This window comes from Echiichthys vipera, assembly GCF_963691815.1.
Source record: "Echiichthys vipera genome assembly, chromosome: 16".
Lineage (NCBI taxonomy): Eukaryota > Metazoa > Chordata > Actinopteri > Perciformes > Trachinidae > Echiichthys > Echiichthys vipera.
This window is the reverse complement of record NC_139841.1, coordinates 27,925,689-27,935,688: the sequence shown is the minus strand read 5'-3', so window position 1 is coordinate 27,935,688 and position 10,000 is coordinate 27,925,689. Positions and strand designations below refer to the sequence as shown.

The 10,000-nt window shown below is 44.9% G+C and overlaps 2 protein-coding genes across 3 annotated transcripts in view; both read left to right on the top strand.

Annotated features, from left to right (window-relative positions):
• polm (polymerase (DNA directed), mu) overlaps nt 1-10,000 on the top strand; it is a 109,190-nt gene that overhangs the window by 29,635 nt on the left and 69,555 nt on the right. The window lies entirely within an intron of this gene.
• purbb (purine-rich element binding protein Bb) lies at nt 2,296-5,146 on the top strand (the record flags this gene model as incomplete). The annotated part of the gene is made up of 2 exons (XM_083929863.1): nt 2,296-3,231; nt 5,092-5,146. One exon carries the CDS (start codon nt 2,296-2,298, stop codon nt 3,211-3,213), a length of 918 nt encoding a protein of 305 aa, XP_083785989.1. The 3' UTR covers nt 3,214-3,231; nt 5,092-5,146.

Here is a 10,000-nt window from a genome sequence, read left to right as displayed (position 1 = left end):
TTATTGTTTACATTTGATTATTGACTTTATTTATTAAGCTTAGAGTTTATTTTTTTTACTGTTTATTGACTTTATATATTTATTGTTTACTGTTTGTTGTTTTACCAAAACATCTCCAGATGTTTTTTCTGTGTCTGTTTTTGTGTAAATCTTAGTTTCAGTCTTCTTTTGTTTTTGTTTTTTTAAATAAGTATAAATATATATAAGTATTATTTATTATATAAATTAATATATGATTGAAGATGAATGAATGAATATATGATATATATAAGTATTTTTATTGTTTAAATAAATATAAATATATTTTAAATATTATTTATTATTTAAATAATTCAATATTTACAAGTATCATTTATCATATAAATATATGTATATATTAGTATTATATATTATATAAATAAATATAAATGTATATATATATGTATTATTTTTTATTTAAATAAATATGATATATAAGTATTGTTTATTATATAAATTAATATAATATATATAAATACTATTTATTATATGAATATATATATAAATATTATTTAAAGACAAATATAATCTGGTCTCAGTTCATGAGCGTTTTTTTAACTTTGTGCAGAAAAACAAAAGTTTGTCAAAAACACATTTTTCATCATATGACGTCATAAAAACAAAGCTATTTCACAACCAGAGGGGAGGGGCGGGACCTCCCTCTGAACCAATGGCTGAGGAGAGACTTTACATGTGGGCGTGACAGACAGACTCAAGGAGCCAATGGGAGAGCAGCACCCATGTGAAGTCCACGGCTAAAGGAAGGAGGCTTGGACACCTGGAAACTCTCAAACTCGGTCTGACAGGATCTGAAATGGAAGAAGAGCTTTAGATTTATTTATTCTTCACAAACAAACACAGGGATTAATAAACACATTCATGCAGAAATTAAAAAAGAATCAAAATAATATTTAAATGTATTATAAATAAATGCTTTACATTTATTTCTACATTTTTGTTCACCTACATTTATTTATGTATTTCTGAGTCCACGTGTTAATGAGGCAGGAGCTCCCATTTATTCATGCATTTGATTATTTATATCTGTATTTATTTAATTATTATCCTCGCCACTGAAGCTGCACTTTAGCACACATTCTGTCTCCTAGAGGACACTTTAGCACATGTTTAGCTCCCTTGTGGACACTTTAACACACATTTAGGTTCCTAGAGGGCACTTTAGCACACGTTTAGGTTCCTAGAGGGCACTTTAGCACACGTTTTGGCTCCTAGAGGATACTTTAACACACGTTTTGGCTTCCAAGAGGGCACTTTAGCACATGTTTAGCCCCCTTGTGGACACTTTAACACACATTTAGGTTCCTAGAGGGCACTTTAGCACATGTTTAGGTTCCTAGAGGGCACTTTAGCACATGTTTTGCCCCCTTGTGGACACTTTAGCACATGTTTTGGTGCCTAGAGCTCACTTTAGCACATGTTTTGGCTCCTAGAGGACACTTTAGCACATGTTTCGGCTCCTAGAGGGCACTTTAGCACATGTTTAGGCTCCTTGTGGAAGCTTTAGCACATGTTTTGGCTCCTAGAGGATACTTTAACACACGTTTTGGCTCCTAGAGGACACTTTAGCACATGTTTTGGTTCCTAGAGGACACTTTAGCACATGTTTTGGTTCCTAGATGGCACTTTAGCACATGTTTTGGCTCCTAGAGGATACTTTAACACACGTTTTGGCTCCTAGAGGACACTTTAGCGCATGTTTTGGCTCCTAGAGGGCACTTTAGCACATGTTTTGGCTCCTAGAGGGCACTTTAGCACATGTTTTGGCTCCTAGATGGCACTTCAGCACATGTTTTGGCTCCTAGAGGATACTTTAACACACGTTTTGGCTCCTAGAGGACACTTTAGCACACGTTTAGGCTCCTAGAGGACACTTTAGCACATGTTTAGGCTCCTAGAGGGCACTTTAGCACACGTTTTGGCTTCCAAGAGGGCACTTTAGCACATGTTTTGCCCCCTTGTGGACACTTTAACACACGTTTTGGCTCCTAGAGGAAACTTTAGCACATGTTTTGGTTCATAGAGGACACGTTAGCACATGTTTAGGCTCCTAGAGGACACTTTAGCACATGTTTTGGCTCCTAGAGGACACTTTGTTTTTGTTTTTCGGTGTCTCATCCTCCTTCCATCCGCCTCGCTGAGCTCACTGGAGTGACAGGCCTTTGGGCCAATCGCAGCGCCCCGACGCAGCGCACCCGGAGGCAGCGTAAAGGGGCGCACGCAGGGAGCCGTTACGCACGACGGAGGCGCAGAAGCCGAATGGTGGAGCTGAAGATGGCGGATGGAGACAGCGGGAGTGAGCGCGGTGGCAGCAGCGGGGGAGGCGGAGGCGGCGGAGGCGGCTTCCAGCACTTCCAGAGGGACCAGGAGACCCAGGAGCTGGCGTCCAAGCGCCTGGACATCCAGAACAAACGCTTCTACCTGGACGTGAAGCAGAACAGCAAGGGCAGGTTCATCAAGATCGCCGAGGTCGGGGCCGGGGGCTCCAAGAGCCGCCTGACCCTCTCGCTGTCGGTGGCGGCGGAGTTCCGCGACTACCTCGGGGATTTCATCGAGCACTACGCCCAGCTGGGGCCCAGCAGCCCGGAGCAGATCGCGCAGGCCTCCGCGGGGGAGGACGGCGGGCCCAGGCGAGCGCTCAAGAGCGAGTTTCTCGTCCGGGAGAACCGCAAGTACTACCTGGACTTGAAGGAGAACCAGCGGGGGAGGTTCCTGCGCATCCGGCAGACCGTTAACCGCGGACCCGGCTTTGGAGTCGGGGGCCCCGCGGGCGGCATGCTGTCCGGGCAGACCATCGCGCTCCCGGCCCAGGGGCTCATAGAGTTCCGAGACGCCCTCGCCAAGCTCATAGACGACTACGGCGGAGACGACGAGGAGCTGGCCGCGGGCACGGCCGCCGGGGGCTGCAGCGAGCTCCCCGAGGGCACCTCCATCATGGTGGACTCCAAGAGGTTCTTCTTCGACGTGGGCTCCAACAAATACGGCGTGTTCCTGCGCGTGAGCGAGGTGAAGCCCAGCTACAGGAACTCTATCACCATCCCCTTCAAAGCCTGGAACAAGTTCGGGGGCGCGTTCAGCAGATACGCCGAGGAGATGAAGGAGATCCAGGAGCGGCAGAGGGAGAAGCTGTACGAGCGCAGGGACGAGTCCGAGGGGGACGACGTGGACGACGACTGACGAGAGGAGGAAGCAGCTGTTAGTCCACTTCCATGGCAGATGTGCAGCGTAGGGGTGTTTTGCATAAGAAGAAGCGGAGAGTGCATGACAAATCGTGCTGTAATAGCCTACTAAAGTATCGTACATGTGCAGGGCAGTGTTGGTGTATTATCCTAAAGTGTGTAGGGTTGAGGGGGTTGAGGGGTTGAGGGGTTGAGGGGGGGTCGGAGTGGTTGTGTGAAGTCTCTGAAAGTGGACTAAATGTGTCAGTGAGGTGTCTCATTGGAGAAAAGAGTCAAAAACAAACAAAAGAAGAAGAAGAAAGGAGCTTTAAGGTAAAATAAATGAAAGAGAGAAGCGACTCAAACCAGCACATTGGTTTTTAAAACTCCAAAATGAAGCCGACGAATGCTTTTCCCCCTATTTGCAACATAGTTTATATTTAAAACAAATTAAAAAAAGAAGAATAATAATAAAAGAGAGAGGAGTCAACGTGTTTAAGATGTTTCCCTTGCTCCGGGTTTGAGGAGAGAGAAACCCAAGCATCCATTGTTTCCCTGTTCCAGTCCAGGTCTCTCCTCAGTGAGGCAGGTGTGTGTGTGTGTGTGTGTGTGGGGGGGGGGGGGGGGCTTTTATTTTGTAGGTCATTCAGAGGAAACATGAGAGGAGCGCGTAGAGAGCAGCACAACCATGCACGCAGAGGTTGAACGTGTAGAATCGTGCGTGAAAAGTGATATTTTTTTAAAACGATAAAAAACCCGCGGGCCGTTTTTATTTAGTCTGAATTCATATTTTTTAACGATTTAAAGGGTTTGACAGTGACTTCCTGTCCCGTTGTGTTTCCGCGGTAGCAGCCGATAGCGTTGGGCGTTGCCGGTTGCCAGGGTTGTCTGTTGTTGGGTGCAGCTACAGTAGCCTGGCACTGGGTGAAATGGAGTTAGCCGATCCTGCAGCTGCTTCTTCGTCCTTTATTTGAGCGGAGACGGGTTAAACCCAGAGTCCGCGTCCGTCGGTTCAGTCGTGACGTAACGGCCTTTTCAAAAATACGAATTCCGGGTCCGAACGCTGTGTTAAAGCAAAACATTTTGAGTCTGAGGCGAGGGGGGCACATGCAGGACAGGACGCACGGATCACTAAAGTGTTTCTGTTCTGTTCTAAAACAGACGCAACGGGCGAACGTGAACAACCACGATCGCCTCTTTGGTCAGTTAGACGCCTTTATCACCGATGAGAAAGACGTCAGATGACAGTTAGGTTCTTTAAAAACTCAGATCTGCTGCGTCTACAAGGCTTTGACCCGGAAATCTTATTTTGAAAGGGCGTTACGTCCCGATTGAACCGAAGCATTCACTCCATGGACTGAGAGAAAGGAGTTAAAAACGCCATTCAAACGCACGCCCACATGGCTACGCTGCTCCTTGATGCTAACATCACTTTCATCTGCACTTAGCTGGAACGGCTAACGCTAACGGCTAATGCTAACTGTCAGTGAAACTCTTCTAATCCTTATTTTTAACAACTATTTCCTTTATTTTTTACTTGTTGCAACCAACCTGGCAACCCGCCGGACTTATGTTTTGTTGCTGCGACCATGATCTTGAGACGCTAGGTGGCGCCGTTTTGCTCGTTCTACACGTTCAACCTTTGATTGTAAAGATTAGAAAACTCAAATATCAGTGTGTGTGTGTGTGTGTGTGTGTGGGTGTTACTGAGAGGATTATCTTTTTAAAGCCCGCACAACAAAGGGCCTTTTGCGGACTAACCTTAGAGCTTTGACTCCAGTAGTCAGTGAGCGTGCGGAGCAGCTGGGTTTTTATGTTATACATACGATCTTGGCAAAACTTTCAAAGCATAACTCGCGTTGTTTTTTCAGTAAGATTTGACTTTTCCTCGCACCAGAGCATCCCTGGTGTTCGAGGAGGACGGCGGCGCGGGGAGAGGACTGTCTTTAGTACCCCCCCCACCCCCACCCCCCACCACCAACCCGGCACACGCGCAGGACTTCTTCTCAGCGCTCGCTTCTGCCCCCTACGCGCCGCCGCAAGGGTCCAAATAACCGGCACCCGGACGCAGCCGGGCCTCACCGACCAGTCTCCAGCTCTGCAGAAGCGCGGCGCGTCCGTCACCGCGGAGTTTTTCCCATGAGCCTCTGTGTCACGATCAAGAGCCTGGACGCGCGGAGACCCCGGACACCAAGGAAGCAGCGATGTTTGTCTTTGTTTTTGTTCGTTGTTTAAAGAGAACTATATTAAAATGAGATTCTACTTATAAAGGAAAAAAAAAATATTACTGAACAAACCAGCAAAAGATATTTTGAAATACGTATAAAAGAGAAAAGTATCGTTTAAAAAAAGATTCTAACAAAAGAGAAAAAGGTGAATTTCTTCAAACAAAGTTGTGACTCCAGATTATTTTTCATTTGTTTTTCCTAGAGTGAAAGTATAAATAACACTTCCTTAATTAAACAACTTTAAATGCAAACCCCTGATGTCGTCCCTCCATCTTTTTATGTCCTTTTATCTTTTTATGTTCCTTTATTTGTGAACGTGACGTGATTTTCTTCTTTGTTTCGCAGCCGAACGAGCTTCAGGCTTCAGTCGCTCTACGGCGTCTTCGTGGAAATGTCTAGCATTGCTGAGTTTGCGCGTGTGTCCGCGCAGCTCCAGGCGCTGCTGAGTCTGTTTTAATGGTCTGGAAATCCACGCGGAGCCTGACACCGCGCCGATGCGTTGTCGCAGGAACAGTGAACAACTTTAAATGCAAACTCCTGATGTTGTCACTGTATCTTTTTATGTCGCTCACGTGAATATTTGTGAACGAGCTTCAGGCTTCGGTCACTTTACGGCGTTTTCTATCATTGCTACGTTTGCGCGTGCGTCCGCGCTGCTCCGGGGTTTCCGAGCCCCTGAAGTGTTTGCGTGGTCGTCCGCGCGTAAACGCTGCTGAGTCTGTTTTAATGGGCTGGAAATGTTTGAAAATGCTTCCAATTGTTTCCAAATTTCCACAACAAACAGCTTTAGAATAGAAACATTTAAACTCTCATCCTTCTGCTGTTACGAGACATTTTTGGTGTTTATAGTGAAAAACCGTCTTTTAACGTGATTTTAATGGATAAATTAAAGGTGAAATGATCATTTTAAATATGTAAATTTGTGCGTAGAGAGATGTGTTTTACCGCAGCTGTGAGGAGCTGGAAAAGCTTGAATTTGACCTTGGAAAAAGGTGTGAAAACTCTGAAGTTTTGTTGTAGCCGCAAAAGTTTTTTATGGTTTTGCCCATTGATCCAGAAGCCGGTACTGTGCCGTGTTCAGCCCCCCTGCCGTGAAACGCACCCCCTCACATTAAAGATGATGTTCTGGATCAGAAGGCTGCTGTTTCCACCTATAGGAGCAGCTCATACACAGGTAACCACGTTAAAAACACACTTTTAAACCTATGAATTGCAGGAAAAGCTGGGGTTATATTTAGGAAACGCTGAGTCAGACACATTCAACCTGCTCCAAAGATCCATTTCACTCATTTTAATAATTATAGCTGCAGTTTATTTCCACAGAACACACAAAAAGGTGTTGTTTTGTGTTCGTTATTATCAGAGTTTGTGATTTAAACTCTTTAAAACGGTTTAAAGACTGTAAGGAACCAGTGTTCAGACCGTTACCGTGGTTACCTGTGTATAAACTCCTCCTATAGGTGGAAACAGCAGCCTTCTGGACCAGTATAGCACCTTTAATGTGAGGGGGTGCGTTTCACGGTAGGGGGGCTGAACACGGCACAACACTGGGTCGATGCGTCGTCGTCAAATATATGAACATGAACAAATCAAATCAAGTTTACGGACATTAGCGGCTCTGCTGCTGTCATTTTCACCTGCGTGTCGTGGAGACGGAGCGAGTCGAGGGTCCATGAGAAGTTTCTGAGCGCAGACTTCATGAAGAGAAACAAAAAAGACCGTTCATAAACTTAAAAACTTAGACTTCTCGTTACTGATCCTATGGGATGAACTCCAGCAAGGAAATTCAGTTTCAAGCAGATGTAAAATCTTTTTGCATCTATTTTTACTCATTTTGCATCTCTTTGTGATCATTTTGCATCCCTATAGTCGTTTTTTGTCTCTTTGTGGTCATGTTTGGTTGTTTTGTGTACACTTGTGTTCATTTTGAATCTCTTTGTGATACCAAACTAAAAAAAGAAGTTCTTCTTTTTTGTCCAGGTTCAAAAGGAAACAGACATTTTCCTTTAAATAGTGAAAACAAGCCACTCCCCGTCTTTCTGGCCCCTGGTTGAGAAGAGTGTGAGGAGCATATGCTTTACAGTTGCTGTCCTCACACACACACACACACACACACACACACACACACACACACACACACACACACACACACACACACACACACACACACACACACACACACACACACACACACACACACACACACAGCAGCTGTCTCTAAAGGAAACACAACTCCACACAACTAGAGCTTGTTCTTGAGTCCGGGGCCGAATCCAAACGATGTGACGGTCCCTCTGCAGCTCTGTCTGCACTTCCTCCTCCTCCTCCTCTTCCTCCTCTTCCTCATCCCTCTGAGGAAGAGGAGGAGGAGGAGAAGGAAGAGGAGGAAGAGGAGGAAGAGGAGGAGGATGAAGGAGGAGGGAGAGGAGGAGGATGAAGGAGGAGGGAGAGGAAGAGGAAGAAGATCTTCAGGGTGATTTGATCTTCTCCCTCTCTTCGTCCTCTTCTTTTTCTTCTTCTTCTTCTTCTTCTTCTTCTTCTTCTCCTCCTTCTGTCCGGACCCCCCCCCCCCCCCCCCCCCCCCCCTCTCTCGACTCAGCAGTTCGGCGTGTGTGTCAGCTGTTGCCGTGTGCTGCTGACGGGACATGCTGGCTATTTTAATGTGGGCGCCGTCCACACTTTGACATTCCTGCTCATGAGTCAGCTGTGCCGTCGGGACCTCGTGGCCCAGGGACGCCGTCGCACAACAGCCGGGCTGTTCTAACACACACACAACGTGAGCCTGTGTGTGTGTGCAGGTACTGCATCTGAGCGCAGGACAGGGGGCAGCATCTGTTTAAGGTCATTTTGCATTTTTTGTGGTGGTTTTGCATCTATTTTTAGTCATTTTGCATCTTTTTGTGGTGGTTTTGCATCTATTTTTAGTAATTTTGCATCTTTTTGTGGTGGTTTTGCATCAATTTTTAGTCATTTTGCATCTTTTTGTGGTGGTTTTGCATCTATTTTTAGTCATTTAGCATCTTTTTGTGGTGGTTTTGCATCTATTTTTAGTCATTTTGCATCTTTTTGTGGTGGTTTTGCATCTATTTTAAGTCATTTTGCATCTTTTTGAGGTGGTTTTGCATCTATTTTTAGTCATTTAGCATCTTTTTGTGCTGGTTTTGCATCTATTTTTAGTCATTTTGCATCTTTTTGTGGTGGTTTTGCATCAATTTTTAGTCATTTTGCATCTTTTTGTGGTGGTTTTGCATCTATTTTTAGTCATTTAGCATCTTTTTGTGGTGGTTTTGCATCTATTTTTAGTCATTTTGCATCTTTTTGTGGTGGTTTTGCATCTATTTTAAGTCATTTTGCATCTTTTTGAGGTGGTTTTGCATCTATTTTTAGTCATTTAGCATCTTTTTGTGCTGGTTTTGCATCTATTTTTAGTCATTTTGCATCTTTTTGAGGTGGTTTTGCATCTATTTTTAGTCATTTTGTGTCTTTGTCATTTTTGTCTCTGTGGTCCTGGTCCAGTCCCAGCCTGGTCCTGGTCCTGGTCCTGGTCCTGGTCCTGGTTCTGGTCCAGTCCCAGCCTGGTCCTGGTCCTGGTCCTAGTCCTGGTCCTGGTCCTGGTCCTGGTCCTGGTCCTGGTCCTGGTCCGTACATGAACTGATGAAGCCTCTTGGATCAGAGGTGAAATCACCGCAGCAGTGATGAGAGCAGCGTTCCACCTCACAGGCAGATTACACTGCATGCTCCCTGCTCTCCACTACCTTATCACGCAAGGATCAGACTGACCTCTATAAATACCAGTGTGTGTGTGTGTGTGTGTGTGTGTGTGTGTGTGTGTGTGTGTGTGTGTGTGTGTGTGTGTGTGTGTGTGTGTGTGTGTGTGTGTGTGTGTGTGTGTGTGTGTGTGTGTGTGTGTGTGTGTGTGTGTGTGTGTGTGTCGGATAAATGTCGGTCAGGGCGCCAAAAGTTTTCTGATCCTTTTTTTACGGTTTATCTTTGGGGTAGATTCCATATTTTAAGTCTTTTAGTTTAGACACTAAAGGAGACGGTTAAGTTTAGTCTAAAGGAGACGGTTAAGTTAAGACGACTAAAGGTGACGGTTAAGTTTAGACGACTAAAGGAGACGGTTAAGTTTAGACACTAAAGGAGACGGTTAAGTTTAGACGACTAAAGGTGACGGTTAAGTTTAGACGACTAAAGGAGACGGTTAAGTTCAGACGACTAAAGGTGACGGTTAAGTTCAGACGACTAAAGGAGACGGTTAAGTTTAGACGACTAAAGGAGACGGTTAAGTTTAGATGACTAAAGGTGACGGTTAAGTTTAGACGACTAAAGGAGACGGTTAAGTTTAGACGACTAAAGGAGACGGTTAAGTTTAGACGACTAAAGGTGACGGTTAAGTTTAGACGACTAAAGGAGACGGTTAAGTTCAGACGACTAAAGGTGACGGTTAAGTTCAGACGACTAAAGGAGACGGTTAAGTTTAGACCACTAAAGGAGACGGTTAAGTTTAGACGACTAAAGGTGACGGTTAAGTTTAGACACTAAAGGAGACGGTTAAGTTTAGACAACTAAAGGAGACTG